The sequence below is a fragment of the Bombus flavifrons genome, chromosome 8 (assembly GCF_040668555.2).
Source record: "Bombus flavifrons isolate JBK064 chromosome 8, iyBomFlav1_principal, whole genome shotgun sequence".
NCBI lineage: Eukaryota > Metazoa > Arthropoda > Insecta > Hymenoptera > Apidae > Bombus > Bombus flavifrons.
In genome coordinates, this window is record NC_138449.1 from 16,186,058 (window position 1) to 16,211,606 (window position 25,549).

General features: G+C 27.4%; 7 protein-coding genes across 12 annotated transcripts; 4 read left to right on the plus strand and 3 right to left on the minus strand.

Annotated features, from left to right (window-relative positions):
- The first annotated feature begins 34 nt into the window (after positions 1-34).
- Positions 35-2,419, plus strand: LOC138182826 (outer dynein arm-docking complex subunit 4). The gene is made up of 3 exons (XM_069119086.1): positions 35-328; positions 1,483-1,804; positions 2,298-2,419. The coding sequence occupies exons 1-2, from the start codon at positions 170-172 to the stop codon at positions 1,783-1,785; spliced, it is 462 nt and encodes a 153-aa protein (XP_068975187.1). The 5' UTR covers positions 35-169; the 3' UTR covers positions 1,786-1,804; positions 2,298-2,419.
- Rrp42 (exosome complex component Rrp42) lies at positions 2,258-4,524 on the plus strand. Of its 2 annotated transcripts, none has more exons than XM_069119080.1 (6): positions 2,258-2,519; positions 2,657-2,849; positions 3,028-3,193; positions 3,276-3,470; positions 3,626-3,781; positions 4,201-4,524. In XM_069119080.1, exons 2-6 carry the CDS (start codon positions 2,698-2,700, stop codon positions 4,303-4,305), a joined length of 774 nt encoding a protein of 257 aa, XP_068975181.1. In that variant the 5' UTR covers positions 2,258-2,519; positions 2,657-2,697; the 3' UTR covers positions 4,306-4,524. The 2 variants fall into 2 exon arrangements, with proteins under 2 accessions (XP_068975181.1, XP_068975180.1); XM_069119079.1 differs by having other exon boundaries at positions 2,304-2,519; positions 2,653-2,849.
- A 26-nt stretch (positions 4,525-4,550) lies between these two features.
- Positions 4,551-5,670, minus strand: ND-B17 (NADH dehydrogenase (ubiquinone) B17 subunit). 2 transcript variants are annotated; one of them, XM_069119083.1, is made up of 4 exons: positions 5,543-5,670; positions 5,012-5,274; positions 4,820-4,921; positions 4,551-4,741 (listed from the first exon to the last, which is right to left on the minus strand). In XM_069119083.1, exons 2-4 carry the CDS (start codon positions 5,258-5,260, stop codon positions 4,610-4,612), a joined length of 483 nt encoding a protein of 160 aa, XP_068975184.1. In that variant the 5' UTR covers positions 5,261-5,274; positions 5,543-5,670; the 3' UTR covers positions 4,551-4,609. The 2 variants fall into 2 exon arrangements, with proteins under 2 accessions (XP_068975184.1, XP_068975185.1); XM_069119084.1 differs by having other exon boundaries at positions 5,012-5,280; positions 5,543-5,631.
- A 47-nt stretch (positions 5,671-5,717) lies between these two features.
- Positions 5,718-12,979, plus strand: Phax (phosphorylated adaptor for RNA export). Of its 2 annotated transcripts, none has more exons than XM_069119078.1 (4): positions 5,718-5,855; positions 10,222-10,837; positions 10,905-11,180; positions 11,248-12,979. In XM_069119078.1, the coding sequence occupies exons 2-4, from the start codon at positions 10,294-10,296 to the stop codon at positions 11,511-11,513; spliced, it is 1,086 nt and encodes a 361-aa protein (XP_068975179.1). In that variant the 5' UTR covers positions 5,718-5,855; positions 10,222-10,293; the 3' UTR covers positions 11,514-12,979. The 2 variants fall into 2 exon arrangements, with proteins under 2 accessions (XP_068975179.1, XP_068975178.1); XM_069119077.1 differs by lacking the exon at positions 5,718-5,855 and adding an exon at positions 9,673-9,964 and having other exon boundaries at positions 11,248-12,977.
- Positions 7,815-9,266, minus strand: LOC138182824 (probable oligoribonuclease). 2 transcript variants are annotated; one of them, XM_069119081.1, is made up of 5 exons: positions 9,145-9,266; positions 8,675-8,754; positions 8,442-8,603; positions 8,125-8,348; positions 7,815-8,047 (listed from the first exon to the last, which is right to left on the minus strand). In XM_069119081.1, exons 1-5 carry the CDS (start codon positions 9,221-9,223, stop codon positions 7,918-7,920), a joined length of 675 nt encoding a protein of 224 aa, XP_068975182.1. In that variant the 5' UTR covers positions 9,224-9,266; the 3' UTR covers positions 7,815-7,917. The 2 variants fall into 2 exon arrangements, with proteins under 2 accessions (XP_068975182.1, XP_068975183.1); XM_069119082.1 differs by lacking the exon at positions 9,145-9,266 and adding an exon at positions 9,013-9,131.
- Positions 12,980-13,151: 172 nt separating the features above from the next.
- mute (gon-4 like protein muscle wasted) lies at positions 13,152-20,188 on the minus strand. Of its 2 annotated transcripts, XM_069119074.1 has the most exons (16): positions 20,012-20,188; positions 19,758-19,928; positions 19,396-19,667; positions 19,137-19,312; positions 18,866-19,065; positions 18,463-18,780; positions 18,205-18,397; positions 18,001-18,126; positions 16,782-17,447; positions 16,555-16,711; positions 15,935-16,490; positions 15,625-15,853; positions 14,664-15,410; positions 13,758-13,865; positions 13,470-13,587; positions 13,152-13,381 (listed from the first exon to the last, which is right to left on the minus strand). In XM_069119074.1, the coding sequence occupies exons 1-14, from the start codon at positions 20,089-20,091 to the stop codon at positions 13,815-13,817; spliced, it is 3,942 nt and encodes a 1,313-aa protein (XP_068975175.1). In that variant the 5' UTR covers positions 20,092-20,188; the 3' UTR covers positions 13,152-13,381; positions 13,470-13,587; positions 13,758-13,814. The 2 variants fall into 2 exon arrangements, with proteins under 2 accessions (XP_068975175.1, XP_068975176.1); XM_069119075.1 differs by lacking the exon at positions 13,152-13,381 and having other exon boundaries at positions 13,469-13,587.
- A 1,769-nt stretch (positions 20,189-21,957) lies between these two features.
- On the plus strand, positions 21,958-23,900 carry LOC138182659 (uncharacterized). The gene is made up of 2 exons (XM_069118688.1): positions 21,958-22,123; positions 23,452-23,900. Exons 1-2 carry the CDS (start codon positions 21,958-21,960, stop codon positions 23,625-23,627), a joined length of 342 nt encoding a protein of 113 aa, XP_068974789.1. The 3' UTR covers positions 23,628-23,900.
- The last annotated feature ends 1,649 nt before the right edge of the window (positions 23,901-25,549 follow it).

Below are 25,549 nucleotides of genomic sequence, written 5' to 3' on the forward strand. Positions count from 1 at the left end.
TAAAAAAGATAGGAAAAATAATAAAAAGCAACGGGAGAGTAAATCCAATAAACTGTCAGTCGAATCAGAAATGAACATTCAAAAGAAAAAGAAATGACGCCGCCTAAATAATGGTACTCGCCACCAGGAAGAAGTATATACTGATAAGGATCGCGCTGCCGCGGTAAATATGGGAACCAAAGATATTAAACAATCGTTAAAAATAAAGCAGAAACAGGATCGTAATTTACAATTGCCAGAAGACACTGGGCCTAGAACTATGTTGGCTTTAGGATTACGTGAAATGCGAATTGGCGATGTTAAAGTCGCAATGAATTGTATCAACAAGGTTCTTTTTAATTCTCTTTTTAATCGGATATATGTATGTATGTAATTATATTTTCATTTTTTGATATTTTGCTATCCCCCCCCCATTATCCACTTGCAAAGGAATTTCAAGTTGTACATAAATTAATCATCTAAAATGTTTAATATTTATTATATGTAAATATTTCTCTTATGATATATTTTGTGTATTTACATTCTATAAAAATTGCATTAAACATAAACATTACACTGATTCATAACGTCTGTTTAAAGTCGTGTAATTGATTTTAGAAGGAATTTTGTTTTAATAATATTATTATACGAGTTTAACCGACCTCTGAAAAAATAAATAAAAATTTGTTTTCTATAATAGAATTAAGAAAGAAATTAGGACACAGTAAAATGTTATATTAGTTTCTGTATTATTATCTTTATTTATTATATTTATTTTATATCTCGCATTTTTTTAAAGATATATGTGTAGATATTTAGTACAAAAAGCACTAAAAATTAAAAAAAAAACATTTAAGAAAAAGTTAAGAATCTAATCAAGGGTTAAACAAAAATCGATCAAGAATCTCATATTAATATTATAACATCGTACTTTTATCAATTATTCTTGTTATTAAACATTTACATAAACATACCTACTAGTCAATTTACTAAAGAATATGTATGTAGCATTTATGTGCAAAATTATTAATAAAAATGTAAATTGCATAATTTGTAAATACATTTACTTATCACAACATTGTGAAACATTAAACATACATTGACAATACATAATAAATTTATATATTCATTTAATTAACACTTTTACTGTAACATACATTTCATTTAATAAGTTGAATAAAATTAACTAATAGTAGATAAAACTGTTTGTATTATAATAGAAATAGCGAATTATTAGTAATTGTCTTTATCAATTAATGTTTAAAAGATACAAAATATATCATTTTTCCATTATGGTGCAATTCTCTAATATCTTCATCTTATTAGATATTATACAAAGTAATAAAAAATAATTAATAAAGTATACATATATACATACTATTCTTCATTAAAAATTATTACACACGAAATATTTATATATATCTGTTAACTGTTTGTTTTTCACACTATATTTTGAGCACAATGTAATTACATCATATAATTAATATTATTCTTCTCTGCCAGGCATTAGATCTTGAGCCAAATGATAACAATGCATTAATAGCACGAAGTAAATGTCATCTTTTATTAGGAGAGCCCCAGAAAGCACTGCAAGATGCTGAGAACGCATTACAATATAAAATGAAAAATGTCAGCATGGCTAACGCAATATACTGTAAAGCAGAAGCTTTATACTGCATTGGTGATTTTGAAATGAGTCTTGTATATTATTACCGTGGCATGAGAATACGTCCAGAATACGGACAGTTCCGCCTCGGTGTTCAAAAAGCGAAAAATGCGATACAAAATATACTACGTAAAAATTGAATGTTTCTATCATAAAAACGTAATTATACAGAATGCTTGAAATAACACCTTTTTAAATCGACGATTTTTATAAGTTTAGCGGTTAATCAACCATGGTAGAAACTGTTAAATATGTTTACAAATATATGCAATAAAACATTTATATATACTTAAAATATAACGTAGAAATGTAGAAAGAATTTTATACATACATACATATTATATACATATTCATTTATTTATTTATTTATTTATACTGAATATAAGTAACTATTCTTTTATAATGAATGTTTCATATATAAACTAGTGATAGTGAGATATATTATACAGTATATAAATCAATTTGTTTAATTATAAATAAATTAATTTTCCTTTCCTTGATAATAATTAAATAAACATATTTAATGTCATCAACGTATTTAATATTTTTCGTAATTTTATAATTTCATTAAATAGGTAGTACATTTATTACATTAATATTACCTGATATTACCATTACAGTAAGAAGGAATAATTGTGTCACTTGTATGTAGGTTAGATAGTCTCTTTAATTGCATATACACACATGCATATAATAAAACACAACAAAATATTACGGTGAGGGGACTATTTATTATATTCCCTTTCTCGGTTTGAATGCTAATATAAAAGCATATTAAAATTTGTTTATAAAACACGTAAAAACGAAGTATTTTATAATGGCAGAAACTGTTTTAAGTTCCGGTGAAAAAACTTTCATTCTCCATGGAATAGATGTAAGTTTATATAAAAATCTACATATATATATATATATATATATATATATATATATATATATATATATATACACATATTTATTTTTATAATAAAAGTTATTTTGTCATATTTTTACGATTCTATAATCATAAGGCAGACTTTAGAAATGATGGTAGACGACGATGCGAATATCGATCAATGGAAATTGAAACTAAATTAATGCCACAAACACATGGATCAGCAAGATTACGCATAGGAAATACGGATATACTTGTTGGCATTAAAATAGAACTTGATGTACCTCACGCTGACAGATCAAATGAAGGAAAATTAGAATTTTTTGTTGATTGGTATGTAATGCTTCTCATAATGGTTATTGAATATTTGATGTCCTTTACTAATGTCCAAGTAGTTATTTTATAAAGTGAAATCCCTTATATTTCTAATATGAAAATTAAATAGATAATTTTATAGTAATTAAAAAGATAAATATATGCTAATTATTTCATATTGCGTATTATGTATCAGTTCTGCTACTGCAACTCCAGCATTTGAAGGAAAAGGTGGTGATGATTTAGCAACTGAAATAAGTAACATTTTAACAGCTGCTTATCAAACGCGTAATGCTTTTGATTTAAGAACATTATGTATTTTACCTCATAAGAAATGTTGGAAAATATATGTTGATATTTTGGTAAATAGTGTTTATACATTTAAATAAATATTATAAGAACAATAATTTAAATATTTTATACATGCATAATGTATATACATAGATTCTTCAGTGTGGTGGCAATCTTTTTGATGCAGTAGGAATTACAGTTAAGGCTGCATTAAATAGTACAGAAATACCAAAAATTACAGCTGCGACTCTGGATGGTGGAGAACCAGATATTGAATTATCAGATGATGCTTATGACTGCATACAATTAGATACCAGCAATTATCCAATTATTGTTACACTGTGCAAAGTATGTTTCTATCAATTTATATTATATATTTCATAATTTTTATATTATGGATATTAAAAAAAAGAATTTCATATTGAATTTGAAATATGAAAACTATCAAATGTTTGTATATATATACATGCATAGTTTATACTATTATTTAAATCTTTCTACAGATTGGTGATAATTATATCGTGGATCCAACCTCAGAAGAGGAAGTATGTAGTGCAAGTAGTATTGTCATGTCTGTATTACCAAATGGTAAAGTTTCATCAGTGATTAAATTGGGTTATGGGAGCATTCAGTCTAATACTTTTATCAAAATGTTGCAAGTAATTATATTGTTATTTATTGTAAATAAATTAATCCTATACACATATATGTGTAAGGTTTAATAGGGTGCGTAGTACAACAATAAGAAATAATAAGAACAGCAAGAAATTATTTAACGTGCAAAAGCGAATAAAAAATATAGAATAAAATTTTCTCATTTGAACTATTGTTTTCAAAAAAATAAAATTTGAAAAATCGTTAATTCGTTAAGTACATATGAATTTATACTAGACTAATACTAAGTACATTAGTAATTAACTACAAATGTACTAGGCTATTTCTTGTCTATATATATCCAAACTCGAATAAATTTTCTCGAAAAAAATGTTGTATACAATGTTGATGTCATCTAGTTGTACCATGCATCTGCCACATCTTAAATATGTATATATCAAAAGTAACAGAAGTATGTTTTCAGATGGGTAAAAATATAGGATTACAATTAAATGAAAGTCTTATGAAAGCACTGACAAAAGAAAGTCAACTAGGACAACGAAGACAAATATTAGGATTCCTTAGATAAATATTTGTAATAAATATAAGTATACCTGTAATCCTAAATATAATTTAATTTTACGCATAAATGTATTGAATTTTTTGTCATTCTTATATCTCATATCTTTTAAATAGCTTTTTCTTTTTTAAATGTATTTTCAATCTATTAAATCTGTATAAGTGGACAATTTGTAAGTGAAATAAACGAGATATTTTATTTAAAGAAAGAACAATAAATAAAAAATTATAATAAAGAAACATAAATATACAATATATCTTGAATCACTATTTTATTATGTTCAGATACTACTTAATAGTAATTGCAATAATTCTTATATGGGAGAATTCTCAAAACCATATGTAGCAAAAGTTTTTGGCTTCTCGAGACCTTTGTAATCTTTAGTTCCTGGAATTCTTGTATCCCGTGTTGGTCTCACTATCCAACCAGATTGTCGTGTCCAATTCTATGAAAATAAATATTTTAGTATGATATTTAATATCAAGATGTTCCATTTGCGACATACTGAAAAATTATTTCTTACGCCTGTGTTATATTTGTAGTAATACCGTACGCCATAAAGTATAACAAGACCCATCAAACATTTTGCTGTGACATAACGTACAGCCATTGCAGCATTTTTACCCTATAATTAAATATAATATCAAACAAAAATAGTATCAACTAATGAAATTACTTTTGATATATGATCTAGCTAAAAGTTTTATTCTTTTACCATAACAGGAGTTAATAATCTTTGAAATGCATTTAAAGGTATTCTATAGAATCTTCGAAGTGGATTATAATAATGCCTATAATATTCATCTGTTCTTAATGGCTCTTCTGGTGCAAGAATTTGGCTTCTAAGATACCGAGCTCTCCATTCACGTTCTTCTTGCGTCATACCAATCAAACGTTCTCTTTCACTCACTAAACGGCCACCAATACTCATTGGTTTTACACCACCAGTAACTGAAGATGCCATTGTAACCAAATTAACTGAAACTATAAAATTGTAATGATATAATAGCCAAATAATTGTAAAATATTGAGAATGCATTTATCAATAATATTAATTACATAAAATACAAAATATGAAGAAAAGCAAAACCTAATATTTATATAAAATTTGTGTCTTTATAAAGTATGTACATAATACTAATTTAACTTATATAAAAACTAAAGCATACAGTAGATTACATATATTTAACTATATAAAACTATATATAAACTATATAAAATACACAAAATAATCAATTGTATTTACGTAATTGTTGATATATATTAAAGACAATACTTTTATCCTATAAAAGTTAATCGCAAATTGCGTCATACAATATACGATTGAATATAACCATTAATTTCTTTAACAAGCATGCGCATTACAGTACAGCAATGACAGTCAGTATGATATACATGTGCAGTTTACCAAGAAAGAACTCGAAGAAACGTAAACCTGATTTTAAATAAAGTTTTCATCAGTGATAGAACTTGAGATATTTAGTTGGTATACTACAGTTTTACGACCAAACAATTAATAATCTACATTTTCAATATTCAAATTTTAAAAGGAAAAAACAGTTAGTATGTTTATAACGTTTATCTCAAAGTTTGGTATTTACCAATAACATTTGCAGCGCAGATTCGAATTCTTTTAATGTATTTTACTTTGACATATTTTTTTCATCATTCATGATATTTTACATTACATAAATATCCTCTTGCTTGTACTAATGCCTTAAATTTAAGTTTGACGTGAATAGATATATTATAATGATATTCCATTTAATTAACTTTTTATAAATTAATTGATGTAATTAAATATGTGTTTACAATACACATAAAAAATATAATGCCTTTTATGAACTGAAATTTCTGATTACCATCTTTTATGTTTACAAACTACATAGAAGAAAATTATTTTATAAAATTCTTAATTTTTACAATTTTATTTTTTATTTATATTTAATATTTTACAATGTATTAGGACATTACAAAATAGGTTATAAACAAATAAACTTTATTAATCATAAAATTTCCATGAGTAAATAAAAATTAGAGTGATAATTAATAAAATCTAGAAGTTATGTATATTTATGTCAGATGAACACAGGGATTAAGGTTGTGGGCGTCAAATGAATCTTCACGGGAATTAGCCATTGATGCGGTACAATACAGGTGTAGTTTATTACAATAATGGGATTGTTACAGTTCTGACAATTAATCACGGCGATTAGGCACTCGCGACACTAGTGACAATGGCCTCAGGTTCGATAACGAATCCGCGGTCAACGGGACGATAGATGAACGTTTTCACAAAATCTAAGTCTGACTCTTTGTTAGCAAAACGTGAAATAATCACTGATCGTAAGGACTTTACTCTTTAGTCGATGAGATCGCGAGAGAGAATGACTTTTTTTTTTTTAATGATGTTTATTTAACCAAGGATACAATTTTAGTTAGATTTTGGTATTCAAATAAACTGTGAATTTTGGTAATGATGTGCTAGGCAAAAGTACCGATACGCGACGGTACGACGTAGCCATACTATATTATGTGTCGGTGTTTTACAATTTTTTGTGATTTTAAATCTATTCTTTGGATTTAAGCCGCTGGGGAGCGGAGCTTTTGTGTAATTTTGTTTTTGGTTGATTTTTTTGTCCTGAAACTTGGTCGCAAAACAGGACTCATCGGTAGTAGAGAGAATGACTTTCCATCCCGATGATGCCACAGAGGAAAAACTATATGGGGTGTGTTTAAGGACACGAGATCCTCGGATTCGTCGAGGAAAGCCTTCGTTCGGAAGGCGAGGAAAATTGGCATTGCTGCTAATTGGTCAATCTCCGTATCGGTGATTAGAAAAAGATGCTAGCCGCCCTCGAGGGAAAGTTGCTAGCGGGAGACACCGTTCGTGAAAAAATAGATTTCCCCTGACTTCTCGTAGTTGGGACAAAGACTGTTTGTCCGTTTGAAGGACTTTAGTTAACTAAATCTTGGGATTTATAACGGGCCCTCGGGATAGCCGAACATGTACCGCGGAGACGCATCGACATCTGGCAATTATCTTACTCGAAGAATAGGGTCTGCGTGTGGCGAGTTACGGGACAGAAACCGTTGGAATGTTTACTGTCGAGTGTTACGACTATTTCCCTTTTAAGGGGAGCTATACTATCACTCCATAACTTTGTTAGACAAAACGTTCATCCCTTGACCGCGGCCTCGTTCGGCGACTGGCTGTCGCCTCGAGCCCAAGCTCACTATCACATGTTTCGAACAATTACAATCGGACTGGATGACTACAATTGTTTAATTACAGCTATGGTAGAATCTAGATTACAATGTTACGAGATTTTCCCAAAATTCCAAAGGCTCCGGTGTTCTTTCATTTCCGACATATATTTAAATAAAAACATTTTGTGGTTTTAAAGAGATAAATTTGGCATGAACATATGACACAATGTTTATTAAACTGTTAAATGTGTATTTAAATAATTAAATTCAAGCATTAAGCTTGGTATTAAGATATTTTACATTGCAATATACAGTTTTCTATTATCTTTGACATTTGTTAATTATTATCTAATTGTACTGCTTGTTTATTATTTTGATATTATTTTTTGTAAAATAAAATTCATGATCATATTAACTTCTAATACGTAGATCGAATATATGATCTTTATAATATTGTAATTCTCTTATATTATCTTTTACATCAGGCAATGCTCTATGAACATGATTTTTTTTAAAGGCAGGTACATTTATATACCATCTCCTGAAATTAAAATAATTATGTATTATTTCATTAGATATATAAAATATAATGTAAAAACAAGTATTCCTAATACTTACTTAATTAATTCTTTAATAGTAGAAGTATCAATAATTCTATAATGTAAATAATTATTAACTAATGGCATATATTTATACAAAAACATGCGATCCATGTAAACTGAACTTCCTGCTAGTGGGTATGTTGCTTCTTCTTTAATATATGTTTTTAAATACTTCAGTACAATCTGTTCAGCATTTTCTACTGTAGTTTTACTTAAACGGGACTCATTGATTAATCCTGTCTAGAAATATAAAAAATATACCTTATAAAGGTTTGTATATCATTATTGAATCTAGCTAGCTACCTCTGTTACAAATTCATTTAGAATGTTTACTTTTTGATGAATTGCCATGCACCAGTCATTCATATTGTTTAATATTTCATCTGGCTGATGTATAATAATGTTTAGATCCTTGCTTACAACTTTTAAATCTTTATTAGTGATTAAGCATGCTATTTCCAAGATTTGAGATGTATTTACATCAAGGCCAGTCATCTGAAATATATGTAACATAATATAGAAAAACGTATTCTATAGTGTAAAATTATTTAATGGTATTAACATACTTCCATATCTAACCAAATAATGTAATCATTCAAATTACTTTTTCCCATATTTTTATTCGTGAATAGCACAGGTGATTTAGCTGTTTAAAGAAATTTTTCATTAGTTTTAGAATTCTCAATGCGAGAATTGATTGTAAATTTTAATAAATAAAAAAAAAATTAGTTTTAGAATATATGGAGAAAATTATACCTTTTTTGCAATAATAAGCATTGAATAAATTATTGAATATATTAAATTTGTTTCTTTTTATTATAAAATTCTAAATTCTAAATGTTTTTTCGTTGCTAAAATATAATTGTAAAAATATTTTAAAAATAGCGAATTTGTTTTTATTTACATTGATTATTACATTATTTATTGTATTATATTTTTGAGGTATTTATCCCAAATTTAATAAATTGTTCATAGTAAAGTTTGTAACAAATAAACTATATTGAGGATGATACAAAGTATACAAAGTTCAGGTTACCAGTATGGAAATAACGAGAAACAGTTATTCGAAGACAATTTTTTGACCATTTCAAATAATATGCAAAAATCATCTTCATTTATAATAAATTTTAATCTATTTCACGAAATTTATAAAATGTATGAGTTCCAAACTACGAGGAAGAGATCACAGAAAGCACACGCAAGTGTATAAAATTCAACTATATAGAGATATTAGTAATGGTAAATATAACAAAATTCACTATCGAAAGATAACTACAAATTAGTATAGTAAAGTGAAATTCAGTTCCTATTTTGTTATTAATCGTATATAACAGAGTATTACTTATTATTTGCTTATTACTTTTTTCAATTTTTCTATTAGAAATATAAGAAAAAATGTTTGTAAATTCATAATATAAAAAGATTTTGATATAAAATATTTGGACGTTTTATAAAGAAATTATAAAAAATATAATTAATTTACTAAAAGAACAAGTTCAAATTTACAGTATATGTAATTTCTTAAAATATAGTCTACTAAATTATTTTCAATTCTGATTTAAATTTATCTTCTTATTAGAAAATCTTATATTAGTAAAATCTGATAAAATAGAATCAAATTGACCTATAGAAACCACTAAACAGAAAAGCAGAGAATGCACAGCAGTGGTGGCGGCAATGACGGAATTGTGAAAAAACTATCTTTAAGATTTCATAGAAAAAAGACTCCTTTGGAGTTATTGGATGACCATAATTTTATTCAATAATTATTTGTTAAAGAAATCGTAGTTTTTGAGAAGAATACTATGGAAGCAGAACCTTTAGAACTTGAAGATGGTGAAGTTATAGATGATGAGGTGAAATATTGTAAAAGTTTATATTTGACAGGAGTCTAACCTATTATAACCATAAAGACATTGCGCTCTAATGTTAAAATTCATAGTTGAATTAAAATTATTTCAATTGAAATATATTATTTGAATAATATAAATTTTCTAGACTTTGCAACTGTGATACTATATTTCTTAAAAGCATTTTTTAAATATTAAATGTAAAAGTTATTTTTATGACGATGAAGTATATTCGTTAATTTTTATAATATATTTTTATCTAGGCAAGCGATATCGAAACATATAATGTCCTAAAAAGACCTCATGCAGTTCCAAATAAAGAAGAAAATGTAAAAATGGGCTATAGCGACGAGTCTGATGATTCTGCAGATTCTGAAAGTGATTCTGATTCAGATTCTGGACATATTAAAAGTAAAAGACCTAAATTAAAACTGAAACGATCTAGAAATATGACAAAAAATTGGTCAGACAGAAATGATAAATATAAAATATGGTGTCCTCAGTTACAAGAAGAATCTTTAACAGAAAATCTAGTATTATGTGGTGTAACTAAAAAACAAAATCAGGATCGTAGTGTTGAGAGTTATAACATTCCACACCGTTATTCTTTTAATGGGACTTGGAATATGGAGCACCGCAATAATAATAGCTCAGAAGATGAAAAGGATGGGGAAAGAAGGCTAACAAATAAAAGGACAAATTCTGATAGAACTAATGTTAAATTGAGATTAGGAAAGAAACGTAATTCGATGGACATAGATAATCAGAAAGGAGCTGCTAGAAAAATAGCAGATTTAAGTACAACAGTTGAATCAACTGATTCAGATGTGGCTACTGACATAACATCAAAACTTAGCGAGAAAAAGGATCTTCTTATAAGTAAGAAATTTGTTGTTACCTTAAATTAATGTATGTATATAGTTATTTAAGCTTGTACACATTGTAGGGAGGATAGTAGATATAATTGGTAAAGAAAAAGCCATTGATTTCTTTCAAAAAACTAAAAAGATTGAAGAAGGGGGTGGTATGTTAATAATGAATGGATCTAGAAGAAGAACTGCAGGAGGTGTATATTTGTGGTTAGTAAAAAATGATGAACACATCCCACGAGAAAAAATAAGTGAGATCTTTTATTATGATAAAAAAGAACATGCTGAGCAAAGGAAAGCTGATGCCGTTGCAAGAAGACAGAAAGCACAAGAATTAATAAAGTGTTTAGAAAGTAAGTTATTTGTTATATGATAAGAAGAATTCTTTCTTAATAAAACTATTTTTAATGTTTATTATAGATGGTTCAGAAAAAGATCTTCCTGCCTTGCTAACAAAAGCAGAACTTTCCACAAGAGAAATAGCAGAAGAAGCAAGATTAAGACGTGGAGAAGGTATGGATAGAATGCCAGTCGATTCTGATCGGACAATGACTAATCCGCCACCTAGTCCTGTAACAGATGATCCAGATCATTCAGAGCATCCACTTGTACAAAGGCATGTTCAAAGTTATGAAGATGATTTCCTTGATATTGGAATAGACATAGACAGTATGGAAGTACTTTAAAATATTATAATTTCTTTGTAACAAATGTATTGCGCAAATAATTTGTACAAAATTGAGAAAAGTTCTAATCTTTACAAAACATCTATATACATAGATTATGTGAATACAGTTCATGTAATTTGTACGTTTGCCTACAGTATACACAGATAAAATTTGTGGGCATGATCAAATAATCATGATCAGTCCAAATCTATTGCAACGACGTTCCACATTGTGATAAAATAATTTATCAAATGTACATATTATGGTAATATACTTTGTTATTTTCTCAAACTTTGAAAAACAAAAAATATTTGTATACTCTTTTTTTATGTTTCATTTAACACATTTCTATTTATTATTAAGATAGATGTAAAAAAATGTAAGAGACGTAACAAAAATGAAGTTTCATAGAAATTACAGTAACATAATATGTAAATATTTGTGTTACACCATTTTTATGAAATTTTCATCGTTGAAGATTGTTTTTTGTACATAAAAGTCACTATGGAAATAAATATTAGATTATTTGTACTTTGTATAATATATTAAACGACTTATCTCATGTACAAAATTTTACTTTAAATATTATGTGCATAATAGTTTGTTTCTTTGCTTATCAATGTTCTACAATATATAAATTTGAGAGATTTAATTAAAATACCTTGATATTGGTTAAATTCTTTTCAATGTAGCAACATGATTATATATTTCAAATAAATAGCTATTTAGTTATTTTATTATTAAGATAAATTCACTGTTATATTACGAAAATCAAGTAAAATAAGACTGAATTATATAAAAGTTTTATGTAGTTGGATGTTTAAAATTCTAATTTTGTATTAAATGCATTGGTTATATGGTCATATAATTTTAAATGTGTTAACTACTTTTTGCTTTATCAATTTTATAGATCAGTACCATAATTTAATATATTTGTTTCACATATCATTGCTCTAGTTTTTAACCGTTCTATCTCCAATAGTTTAGTAAACTGAGAGAACTAAGTCCAAATTTTATGAGGATTAATATTGTGTAGCATTAGGACTAAAAGAACTGAATATCTGTTGCCTTCTAAGTAGAATTTTCATAATACTATCGCAAATTCGTATTCTTTATACCAATGACATATATGTGGATTGATTAATTACATTTTTTTTAAAAAAGGAGTTAGACGGATTACGTACTCTGACGATATATCTGTTACAAAATGGTACAGCATAGGGGGAACAAAGATTTATACATTTATATAAATAAATGAACTTATTTTTCAAAATTTTATTTTTTGAAGTGAATAAGAAATCGTAAACAATAATTAAATGTAACTACACACACTAAATTAATAATATTATTTGATATATATATTTATTCTTCAATACATATATATTTACATATCCAATTAGTGCTATGACACAATATAAAAAAAAAACTTCTTGAATCTATGTAATGAAACATAATGTAATGAATATTTTTTAAATTTTAGGTTATTGAAATATTTCATATATCAATAAATATGGTTAATACAAAAATTTGTAAGGTATATCCTTTTGTAAATAAATTTTGTATATATATGTTGTGTCTATGTGTTGTATACATAAATATAAATATATAATTTATGAAATAGAATTGTTTTATGAACTACACATGTAAAAAACTTTAATAGTATTTTAAAAACACGATTTTCATAAATTAATTTCATTTATTTCTATAAGATTTTATAAAATTAAGAGAAGTATAACATAATCCATATAATTTTATAACTTAGTAGCTTATGAGTACTATTCTTCTTGTAACTATGTTTTAACACTATATTCAAATACAAATATGTGAAGTATGTTTTCTTTGTAATAATAGTATAAGTGTAATACTCCATTGTTGTCTTTTTCCTCCTGCAAAAATTTGAATATACTAAAAAATTTTTGACGGAATTAAAAAATTAAAGCTTTCAATGCTGCAAATAATCTTATAATTTCATACCATGTGCTGCTATCCCCAGTTGAATATTTTAATTAATATATTTGGTTTACATTTCCTTGTCATGGCATAGTTTGTTATGCAAAGTGATTTTTGTCACTGATGGGAGCAAGTCTATAATTTACAATAAAAATAAGTTAACGATTTATGTCAAAACATAATTATGTAGGTATTCTAATAATCTTGTTGTTATTATATAATAACAATAAAAAATAAAACAATAAAAAGAGATAATATATGTATTTAAGGATATTACACTTTATGAAAATATTTTTGCTAGCATATACTTACCCAGTGAAAGTTTGGAATAAAGAGTAATAACGTTATATCCTTTTTAACTAAAGATAATTACATCATCTTCTTTAACAAAGAGAGCAGGATTTCGCATCTTTCTCTAACCTATAGAATGACATTAGATACATAATATACATATTCAAAATATATAAGCATCAGAATATATAAAAAAATAATATGTACTGGTGTGAAAAATTAAAGGATCACAAAATTTTTGGCGAAAAATTATCGATATTTATAAACTGCTATAACTTCGTGGAAGAAAATTGTATAACTTGACTTAAGATATTTAACTGGCCTCATTTTGAAACTCGAAAATTTCTCATAACCCTGTGTTCATTCTTTTTCAGAGATGTTTTTATATCATATAACGGTTGAAAAAGTGAAGATGCTTCTTTTTCTCGCAAATTTTAGAAATTCAAACAATTGTACAGAAGTTACGTTTTAAGATGACTTTGTAAAAGGAAGTCTACTTTTTACAACAATTTATCAAAAGTTGATGTATGATCTTTTGTCGCCGTACATTATAGACGTAACACTACGCCGTTCAACCTCCTCATGATGTACTTTGAGCTATTCGCACATCAACTTTTGTTAGGTTGTTGTAAAGGGGATTTTCTTTTACAAGGTCATCTTAAAATAAATCCCGAAAAAAATTTTTCAAACTCCGTACAATCGTTTGAACTTATAAAATTTTTGAAAAGAAGAAGTATCTTCACTTTCTCACCCATGATATACTTACAAACATCTCTACAAAAAATGAACACATGATTATGAGAGAGGAATCTTTGAGCTTTAAAATGAGCTCACAGTTACACATAACAGTTACAGTATAACAGTATAACAGTTTAAATATTGATAACTTTTATGATCTTTTAATTTTGTACACTAGTGTAGACTCACTTGATCAATTGTACGATTTCCTAATGTTTTACTGACTAGGATAAGTGAATTCTCAGAATATTCTTTTTTTACAGCTTGTAATAAGATCATATCTTCCTGCCGTGTCCATGACTTCGTATTTACATTGGTACTTAAATCAACAGAATTTTTTATTTCATCAGATAAATCAACCTTGCTTACGCTGTCATTTGACGTTCCTATTTTCGCATCCGATGTATTTTTTGCTACTGTTTCTTTAGAATTTTTATAATCAATGAATAAGCATCTTTTTTCACCTAATTTCATATGATCACTAACATTTGAGTCTATGTATTCTACTTTTATTTCTTGCTTGTCAATTTGTTTCTCTTTTTTATTTTTACATTGAGATATGCGCATTTTTTTTGTGCTTCTATTTATATGGTTTATTTCACTTCTGGGTCTTTTAAAATCTTTTTTCTGATCTGTAGATTTTGACGGCGATTTTATAGCTTTTTTAGACTTTATAATTAATTTTTCTCCTTCTTCATTTTCCTTGGTAGGTGAATTTTTTGCTATAAAAGATTTCTGATGTTGTTCATCGGTATGAAATTCATTCTTTGAAGACTTTCTTCGTTGTGTAGATGAAATAGATGAAGCAAATTTATCAGTAGCTTTTAAAGATATACGCGCAATATTTTCCAACTTTTCTTCTTCAGCACCAGGGAAAATAATTTTTGCAGGTCTTAAACCTTCAGATGTTTGAAGGTAAATTTTTCCATTGAGGAACTGTATTTTTTAAATGTAATTCATAAATTTTTGTATTAAAAATATGTTAAACAATTTCAAATAATACATATAAAATATTAACTTTTATTTTAAAAAAGCTATCAACAAGTAGTTAATATGTGTATGTTTATTAGTTGTAATTCGTCTTTTCACTTCTATTCTGTATTTGAGACTATTTTAAAAACTATCAAAAAATAAATAAGAAAGAACATACCCTTGTGCCACAAGACACACAATGTTCAGAAATATTTTTAGAAGTGGATTCTTCATCGCTATGACAACTGCATTTGCAGTTTTCTCCACCATAAGGATCTTCTTGAAATGATAATACAGGCAATTCTATATTTTCATATAATTCAGGTGCATCTTCAGTATAAATTTTACTTTTATCATATGGTCCCACTGGACATGTTAAGTTTTCAAACATATGTGATGCAAACAAACTGTAAGATAATAAATATATAATTAGATACCTATACATTTTTTCTTATTAATATATATAATAACATTATTATTTATGTTACCTTTCTGGAGGTTTAGCAGTGGGTAATATTTGTAAAAATAAATCCATAACTAAAGGATGTCCCTTAAGTATGGGACTCATAGTTGCATGAACATGTTCTAATGTTATCTGTGGATCGGATGAAAGCTGTGTAATAGCTTGCATCATTTTTGCTATTCGAGAAGGTTGTTTAGCAAAATATATTTGAGCTACATTAACAAATTCGCTCATCTTTTGAAGCATTATATATTCCACTGATTTATCCATCATCGCAGCTTGATGTGGCCTCAAAAACAACAAAAAGTCTGTACAAAGCTCAGGATATTCTCGCAATTTTTCACATACATCTCGATATAAAGTAATAGTTATTGCATCTTTATCTATCGCAGTTTTTTCCATAATTTGTTCATGGTGCAAAGATCTTGATGGACTCGAGAATGATAATTCATTCTCCATTTGATTAATGCTATCTAATTTGTCATAATAATCTAAATATAATTTTATCACAGATCGTAATGTTGCTGGATTGTCAGATTCTAATGCCAAGTGCAATTTCTGAAGATATGATGCTGCAAACTCTATATAAAATAACATAAGTAAATTAAAATAACTCAAGTACTTTAAACTTATTAAGATACATACTTGAACCTCTTTCTTCTTCGTTTAATGGATTTTCAGATTCTAAAAGTCTTTTAATGTTTTCTAACTCTCTAGCTTCTTTAGCTTTCTTTCTACTAATAGAATCTTTCTTAATAGTTGTGCTAGCTAACATTAACTCTGCAATTTCATCTTCATTATCCTAAAATAAGATATAAAAATCTTAAAAACGTTAATTTTATTTCACTAAAATTAATAACAATTTTACTCACAAGTTTAGGTGAATCAGATATTTTCTCTATATTTTTATCTATATCATTCTTTTCTCTGGACTTTAAGGCATTGCAATTAGATGATAAACCTTTTGGTCCTAAAACTTGGGCCATTAATTTCATATTTTGAGCACTTCTTGTTTTTGCTAACCTAGGAGTAGTTTTTCGTAATTGAGGTAATTCTTGCACTATTTCAGAAGACTTTTTAGAAAACTTTGGGTGTTTTAATGTAATTGAATTTGTAGGTACATCATTCCGAACTTCTTTTAATTCACTATCATCTGTTTTTTTCTCTTTTTCTTCTTGCATAGTTATAATTTTTAAAGAGTTGTTACGATGCAATGAACAATCTGTATTTAATGCATGTGTATTATGTATTTCAATATTTACTTCATTGTCTGATACATTTTTAGAAATTTCACAATTAATGTTTCCACTTGTGCACAAATTATTTTTCAATGCATTTTTAGTTGTTGTCTTCGGCTTTGTATTTGCAGGTAATATTTTTGGTAATATATTAATAGGTGGGTTTTGTGTACACAAAATGTGAGCTTTGGAAACAGAAACATGGTTTCTATTTCCATTTGTAAGGCAATCTTTCTTCATAATATCGTTATACGAATTAAGCATATGTTTTCGCTTTAAGACATTAATTTTCTGCTGTGTCTATAAGAATACATATGATATGATAAATATACAAAAAGGTTGGGGAAAAACTTTAGGGGTATGTAGTGTCTTACTGACAAAAACACTTTGTAACTCAGAAACTTTTTTATTTATTTTGACAAATACTTTACCGTTATATTTACCATACAAGGACATTACCACCTAATGACAAAATCCGCAATCACTTAGTTGCCAACCCAATATATGCTCCTAAAGTCTTTCCCAAATTTTTGTACAGACTATATACACACAAGAGGCATTTGATATTATCTTGATTTACATCAATATTATTATCTGTAGCAAAAAATGTTGCAGATAAGTGTTGAACAGTCTTAAAGGAGGCACATTTTTGTGTTAACTTTTTGTTGCTGGAATCATTCACACTTAATCTGCAGTATTTTTTTCCAAAGATAATAATAGTAAGAGAGATCAAGATAATCAGGTACCTTATTTTGCGGAAAAGATAACTATATTAAATAATAAGAAAATATAATAATGTAGAATATCGATTACGTATATAAACATTTATAAATATTTTGTATGAAATACTTACATTATTACAATAAGTTTGCCAAATTACAGGTAATAAATTTATTGATTGATCTTTGGGTGCTTTGAGATCGCATTCTAATGTTATATAATGTATTGTTCTAGGAGCACAACCCTTCTCAAAGTAATGCTGTGGAAACATTTTTCTAGTAAAGTTCTGTTATATTAAAAAAATATATTATATTATTTGTAGATATATTATATTTACTTTTATTGGATTTGCATTCTTTGTGTATCGACGTTTTCCAATGTGATTTAATAATCCTTCAGGTTCCCTGCATGGCACTAAATACTGATTAATTAATTTCACTGCATCTAATAGTTGGAGTTTCTTACTTTTTAATTTCTTTGATTTAGTGGCAACAAAAGGGAGAAACTGCTCCAAACCCAATGCAATTAAACTAGAAGACAGATTTCCATAAAATATATATACTTTTTTGATACTACATACACATTATTTACATACCTCTCTTCAGATTTTAAATATGGAGGGCGTACAAATTTATTTAATTCACTTCTGAATGGTATTTCAGGCAAAAGTTGTGGATACATTAGGGCTTTACTGTCCATAAATAGCTTTTTTAATTCTGGATGAAATTTAGGAATACACTTATACCTATTTTTAAGATATATCCTTTTTATTGCATCCTCATCTGCCATAGCTTTTTTGAAATCTTCAGAAAATTTGTTATCCAAAAATTTATTTTCCCAATCAGATACTAATTTTAAAGCATCCGGTAAATTTGCTACATTGAATGCAGAATTAGGGCCATTACTTAAGTACCTAATAAAAGTAATATAAATTCAATATATACTTAATACACTATATATGTTTAATTTAAAAACTGCTTGCTTAGTTGTAAACTTACTTTATACTATTTAGATTTTCTTTACATGTTTTTGACTGAGAATGTAGATCTGGGTGCATATATGTCATAGCAAAATGTTGTACCATTAATTGTACATGTTGACGAAATTGAACTGCCAATAACTCGCGTTGATTTGGATTTATTAAATTAGGAAGTTCTGGTTCTTTATAAGTAGGTAATAAATCTGTTACAGAACAATTCTAAACCAAAATTAAAATTGCAGTAAAATTATATTCTTAATTAAAATATAGTAATCATATCATGATCTTACCATAAAATTGTTTTCGACCGACACATTTTTATTTTCTGGAGACCTTCTCGTTTTTGAAATCTCCTGGTCTTCTTTTGGAAATATATCTATAAACTCAAATAATTCTGCAGTCAAATTATTTAATTCCTTGCGCGTAACATTTACAGCTTTATCAGCTCTTAATTCTTCTTTATCCACTGTAAACATATTCAAATTATTTTAATAGCCTGTATAATTTAAGAAATGTATAGTATATAATCATATTTTTTATCATACATACAAAGTTCTGTTTCTTCGTCTTCTAAAATATTATATTCTGGATCTGCTTCTGAATCATCTTCCACCATAGGTTCTTGAGTGAGTGGTTGAGTAAATTCTTTTAAGAAATTATCCCAATCTTCATCTTTTTCACAATCCAAATCATACATATCAATGGTTATATCTGGAGGTATAAATGCTTGTTCAATCTGTTCCAAAGGTGTTTCGCTTAAACAAACTTTGGATCGTGTTCTTTGACCAATACTTTCTTCTTCTGTTGGCACATAAGGAATTCTAAAAATGTATAATATTAAAGTAATTAGAATTCTGTTAATGTATTATATTAACATATTATTTAAAATTATCTTAAGTATGTTAATTTACCCAGGGATTTTAAAAATTCCTTCAGGATCATGTGATTCTTGTTCTGGATTGTATTCTTCATCAGAAGAATCTTCTGGTAATTCTTCTTCGATTAATGCTTGTACTTCTGATGAAGTTTTCTTCACTGGAGTAATTGGCCATGGTATATTAACTTGGGCTGCTGCTAGCTCTCTATATTAATTAAAATACATTTAATTGAGACATATTTACTAATTCTAGTATATAATTATAAAATATATTTTATCAAACTATACTTGGTCTTTGCTCTTGTCAATCTTGGCTCAAAAGCTATATCATCCTCTGTATTATAAAGACGATTTTTAATCATTGCCATTATGTATATTATTAACGTCACGTTTTTGCATGGTGGATCTGCGATGGTTTGGTCTAGTACCGACAGAGGGCTTTAATTCTTATATGCACATAAGTGTAATCTAAAATAACTTTAATTTACGTGAACTTATGTTTTTATTGCGCGATCTAAAATCTAAAAGATCTTCTAGTTATGTTGCACACAGTTATAACAAGGCCACCAACAACCAAGTTATTGTCCTATCGATGAATCTGGTTGGTGTCTTTTTTTCCGCCGTTTTCATTTTCTATCTAATTCCCCGATCACGATCATATAAACAGATTAGGATACTCATATACCAAAAGTATACGAAAAAAATGCCGAAAATTGAGTTGTGAAAAATTATCTTGGAAGACAATAAAATTCTCGTTTTTACGAGACTGACAGAGATGAACAAAGTGTCTATCTCTATCTAAGCATTCATAGTATGTCGTACGTGCGCAGAACAAACCTCTTATCGTCTTTTACGTTGATTTTTCACGACTCAGTTTTAGTTTCTTCTATGCTTTCGACAGAGAGGAAATTTCCTCTCTGCTTTCGATATAGGAATGTCTAGACCTGATTATTTGTATGATTAGAGGAGTTTTCCAACCCTTTTTGGATCATGCCCCACTTTAACGCTTCAAAGATTTTAATGTCCTTCTTAGTATAATATCATAGCCAACAAGTCTTAAAAAGGTATAATATAAATAAGTGCTTCAAATAAAAAAAAGGAACATAGGTAATACTGTTTTTAATTTGAAATTATGTATATGTTTTCAAATGTCGAATGAACTTAATACTTAGATATAATTGTGGCATAATGATCATTTTGTTTAAATTAATAATATCGCAACTTTTGGATAATCAAAAAATTAACAACATGTAGAAATGTTACATAAAACAAAAAGAAGTCTGCTAACATTAAAAAAATGATTTTTTAATTATATCGTTGGCAAACGCTGCTTTGGATCATAATTGACAAGAGCAAAATCTTGACACATTCGCAAGACGGTAGGAATTAGATCGTAATGTTAGAAAATTCTTCTCCAATAACATTTTCCTTATATTTTACTACAGGATTTGTAAATTAGCAGTTTCTTTTAAATTTAAGCATCCATCATTATTTGCATCATTAAAATCAAAGTTAAATGAAAATTATTGATCGCACTTTTGTGGATCGTTTGAAGAAACGTTAGAAGAAAAAAAAATGAATTTTCTTCTTCAATAGTATTTTGTTTTAAAGATTCCTGCACACCGAAATGATCACAAATGTCAATCAAATTTAAATGACGAATTTTATTTTTCTTTAAAAAATAATATTGAAATAATAATTATACAATATTATAATTAATATTATGACAACAAATTTAATGACGCCTAGAAAATAACTAATTTAATTAATAGGTTATACATACATTGATTTTCAGTCGTAATTGCATTTACATCTATTCGCAATTTGAGTTATCTATCAAGTTTATCATATACTTATTGATTTAGAGATGCAGTATACACTACTTAGCATTTTTCTCTTATCCAATACTTTTATAAAATTGCATACATATTGCTGCGGAATATCCACAAAAATTGTTTTCCGTCAACAGTTTAGATTTAGAAATATTAACGATTAAAGAAATATTACAAATATTAGATTTATGTCAAAGTTTAAACCGTTGTAATCTACAAAATCTAGTTGTCTCTTTATCTATTTACATACAACTATACTACTATCCTCGAACAGGGAACAGAATACATATAAAGTCGAGTTGGACGTTCGTAGTATAGATCAGTTTTATCCCTATTCGCGAATTAGGCTGATATACGACACTTGCAATGTTACTTTCCTTCTTCTCAATATTCGGATTAAAAATGAAAGTAAAAATATTTCTCCTCTTTGCTATTTTCACTTTGACAAGTTTTATCAAAGCGCAAGATACGACTTCAACATTCCTGGAGGATAGATTGTACGTACAAAAGCAGATTAATTGTGTCTTAAGTTCGAGACAATGCGACTCGATAGGAAGAAGAATTATAGGTAAAATTTAAAATACAAGTTATTTATTAAATTTTTAGCGTCCTTAGTGAAAATATATCTATACAGAAATTACAAGATATTTAGTACAAGTATATATCTTGCAGAGATTACAAAAGTATTTTCATTCATTTCATATTTAACCCTTACTACACACCATATGGTCCAAATAGCTATTCGTGCATATTAATTTTTACAATATTAATTTTTTACTAAATATGTGTTTACAATAAATATCTTCTAACTTCTATATATACATTTTCAAACTAACTTTATATTCGACCAATATAATCATAATTGTCGTATTTGAGTACAGTGCTAGTGAAATTTCAAAATGTTTTATACGACGCATACAATATGGATATGAATATCTTCTAAGTAAGAGTTCAAATCAAAAAGTAAGAGTACTTTGCCGAGCCAGTGTATATTTGTAATAAATTTTACGTATATATTTGTAATATATTTTATTTTAAAATATTTGTAATATATTTAAAAAAATTTTTTTTATTTTTTTATTTTTTTTTTAATTTTTCCATCGAGACAACGATCTACAGTGAGATCCGTTATAACGTACCGCACGCGTACCGAGCGAAAATTCAAAATCGATTTTCTCGAAAACAAAGCCTCAAACGAAAAATTTTTATTCTATATTTTCGACTTCTTTTTTCGCGTAGAATCACCCCCTTTCCGCTTGTACCACCAGTTACCAACCACCCTGTATATATATATTCTTTTCATAATACAAATACAAACCACTATTCCATTAAAAAGTAGACGACGGCCAATTCACAATAATTATTCCACGATTATTAAAATCATTAAATCACTTAAATCGTCTTCTTAAAATTCGAAAAAATTAACTTGAATTTCGCGATCGGTATGCTCTCTTCGCATGTACAATACGTTTACAAATAACTTTTTTATTACAATTGTTACCCTGAAAATAGTGTATGTGTAAATAGAGCATACATTATTATATAATAAATATGTATGTTCAAGAAGAAAATGTTGATTCTTTAGTTCATCAGGAAAAAAATATCTATCCTTACGCAACAATTTATCAATAAAAGATAAAATATTAAATAATTTCGTGTTCAAAATATACATGTACAATCTTGTATTTTAAAAGTATATTAAACAAACGAAGAAACATCATCAAAGTTCACCTTCGGTCACTTTGCTTTGTCGTTTCATCAATTTTATTATGAAATTACGATAATGATATTTGTCAAGCAAGAGATAAATTAAGCGGAATCAACTGTTTTTCCTCTTAGCATGCAAATTTTGAAGGTCGTATTCAGATTTAATAATTCGTTCGTATTACATATAAAATATTGTTACGATTCTTACAGCTTTGTTGCCAGAAGCGTTGAACAATCATCGTGAACGTTGTACACCTCGACAAGCTGCACTTGCACACAAATTGACAATATTTATGCAACGAAATGATCCCAATGAATGGGAATCGATTATACGCCGTTATGAATTGCTGAAGTATTTTATGTAGGATGAAAGGATATCATGGAAAACAATATTTGACGTTGCAACAAATTCTTAAGAGATTCTACAACTTTGAACGTGATTAACTTTATTATTAAAAAGTTTTAATATAACTCATAATATTTCATAATATCAAACATTTGTGTTTGTGAGAATTGTCATATATAAGAAGAAAAGAACAAAGTAAAATGTATTTACCATAAATTTCTATATTATATACTTACCTACACCCAATGTTAGAAATTTCGTATTTTCGATATCAGTACTTATCGGATCATATACTATAATATATATTATTTCATACCCTTCGTGATTTGTCTTTAAATTTTCGTACCAACTGACTACAATCAATCGTAATTTATTAATAAATATACAAAATTTAGAAATATGAGATATTTCGTAGTCGTGACAGATATATAAGATATATTTCACTGAATGGTGCAAATAACGTTTCTCGTCTCTTTCTTAGATTTCTAACGATCTTTCAAAAGTCAATATATCTTTGCAAAAATTTATAGGAAATTATGCTATCGTTACAAGTACACGTTCTTACAGAACAATTCAGAGGGCCGATATATTAAGTAAACTATAAAATCTATAACGCATCATATTACGCATATAATGCTTCTTACAAACGATCAATAGACTTTTATAGCTTTTATACATGCCGATGATTATCTTGTTATACATATATGCCTATCTTAGATGTATCTAGATAACGACAGTGAAATAATTGTTCGCGTATTTGATCAAAATGAAATGTGTATTCGCGTCAAACAAAGTCTAAGGGACAAGATAGAAAGTTTATACATATTATAATCGACGTATAGTCGGTTTACGATACAGTCGAATGATAAAGTGGGTTGAAGTTGTGATACGGTGTGCATTTTAATTAATCTGATGATTGTAATGTCGAAATGAATATATGTCTGTACATGATATGAACAGAATATTTTGTAAGTCATGGATCAACAGGTAATAGGAGATTCTACGAATAGGAGAAGTAAACGTCAGGTAACGAATACATAATAACACATGATATATTCAATGTATATTTAAAAGAATATATTACTTTCTAAACTTACATAATCGGTGTCTTGAAATAATATTTATTCTCAATGAAAAAGATCTATTTCCCAAAATACGTTGTAACTTTGTAAGAGATAAAATATAAAATTATACCAATTAATTAAATCGAACGATTTTATTACTGCAATAATTAGTATCTATTATTTGATTATGATTATCTAGATATCTATTCAATTTCCTAAGATCCTTTAATTGAGAAAGTTTATTCACTTTTTGATTTATTTATTTATTGTACATATATCGAGATGGGTAAATTATAAGATTTCCAAACGTAAACCTTGTTATAGCATTAACATCGTATTTTTATTGATGATCGTCCTTGGCAAGGTACGCAACGTAAATACCCGATGGTCATCCTCTAAACACGGCAAAGAATAATCTCTTCATTATTCTTGATAGCACGTTGTTCTCGCTGTGTTAACTATTTCTAACACACTGCTCGACATGTATTCTCAAACGTCAAACATTCCTCACTCCTCGTATATGGAGAGCATTTTATATAATTTTAGACAAAATAATTAGTAAAGAATTTTCTTTTAGAAGAAATTGATTGCATATTAATATTAACAAATTTATATAACAGATGGTTTTAACGCGATTAGGTTCAATTATCATCTATATTCACGACATTTCATAGAACAAGCAATAATCCAATAATACGTACTTTAAAAATTTATTTCAATTTGTCTTCGTTCATTTATCTAATTTCTCGGTAGATTTAACACCGATATACGAAATTAATTAGCTAATTTGAAAAATTTAAACAGGTGAAAAGTATATGACTGTTCGAAGAACAATTAACTATATATAAATGATAAAATATATTTATTTTATTTATCG

Excerpts from the sequence above, each read along its gene's own strand:
- ND-B17 (XM_069119083.1), bottom strand. The coding sequence starts at position 5,260 with ATGGCATCTTCAGTTACTGGTGGTGTAAAACCAATGAGTATTGGTGGC. Across the intron at positions 4,922-5,011 it reads GATTATTAACTCCTGTTATG|GGTAAAAATGCTGCAATGGC; the intron begins GTAAAAGAATAA and ends ATTTAATTATAG. Across the intron at positions 4,742-4,819 it reads ACTACAAATATAACACAGGC|AATTGGACACGACAATCTGG; the intron begins GTAAGAAATAAT and ends TTATTTTCATAG.
- LOC138182824 (XM_069119081.1), bottom strand. The coding sequence starts at position 9,223 with ATGAAGATGATTTTTGCATATTATTTGAAATGGTCAAAAAATTGTCTT. Across the intron at positions 8,755-9,144 it reads TTCTCGTTATTTCCATACTG|CTAAATCACCTGTGCTATTC; the intron begins GTAACCTGAACT and ends TTCTTTAAACAG. Across the intron at positions 8,048-8,124 it reads ACTATTAAAGAATTAATTAA|GAGATGGTATATAAATGTAC; the intron begins GTAAGTATTAGG and ends TTTTAATTTCAG.
- Phax (XM_069119077.1), top strand. The coding sequence starts at position 9,914 with ATGGAAGCAGAACCTTTAGAACTTGAAGATGGTGAAGTTATAGATGAT. Across the intron at positions 9,965-10,221 it reads GTGAAGTTATAGATGATGAG|GCAAGCGATATCGAAACATA; the intron begins GTGAAATATTGT and ends ATTTTTATCTAG. Across the intron at positions 11,181-11,247 it reads ATTAATAAAGTGTTTAGAAA|ATGGTTCAGAAAAAGATCTT; the intron begins GTAAGTTATTTG and ends TGTTTATTATAG.
- LOC138182659 (XM_069118688.1), top strand. The coding sequence starts at position 21,958 with ATGAAAGTAAAAATATTTCTCCTCTTTGCTATTTTCACTTTGACAAGT. Across the intron at positions 22,124-23,451 it reads GATAGGAAGAAGAATTATAG|ATATTGTTACGATTCTTACA; the intron begins GTAAAATTTAAA and ends ATTACATATAAA.
- Rrp42 (XM_069119079.1), top strand. The coding sequence starts at position 2,463 with ATGGCAGAAACTGTTTTAAGTTCCGGTGAAAAAACTTTCATTCTCCAT. Across the intron at positions 2,520-2,652 it reads TCATTCTCCATGGAATAGAT|GCAGACTTTAGAAATGATGG; the intron begins GTAAGTTTATAT and ends TATAATCATAAG. Across the intron at positions 3,194-3,275 it reads AAATATATGTTGATATTTTG|ATTCTTCAGTGTGGTGGCAA; the intron begins GTAAATAGTGTT and ends GTATATACATAG.
- mute (XM_069119074.1), bottom strand. The coding sequence starts at position 20,091 with ATGGCAATGATTAAAAATCGTCTTTATAATACAGAGGATGATATAGCT. Across the intron at positions 19,668-19,757 it reads GGAATTTTTAAAATCCCTGG|AATTCCTTATGTGCCAACAG; the intron begins GTAAATTAACAT and ends ATACATTTTTAG. Across the intron at positions 18,398-18,462 it reads TATTTAAAATCTGAAGAGAG|TTTAATTGCATTGGGTTTGG; the intron begins GTATGTAAATAA and ends TCTGTCTTCTAG.
- LOC138182826 (XM_069119086.1), top strand. The coding sequence starts at position 170 with ATGGGAACCAAAGATATTAAACAATCGTTAAAAATAAAGCAGAAACAG. Across the intron at positions 329-1,482 it reads CAATGAATTGTATCAACAAG|GCATTAGATCTTGAGCCAAA; the intron begins GTTCTTTTTAAT and ends CTTCTCTGCCAG.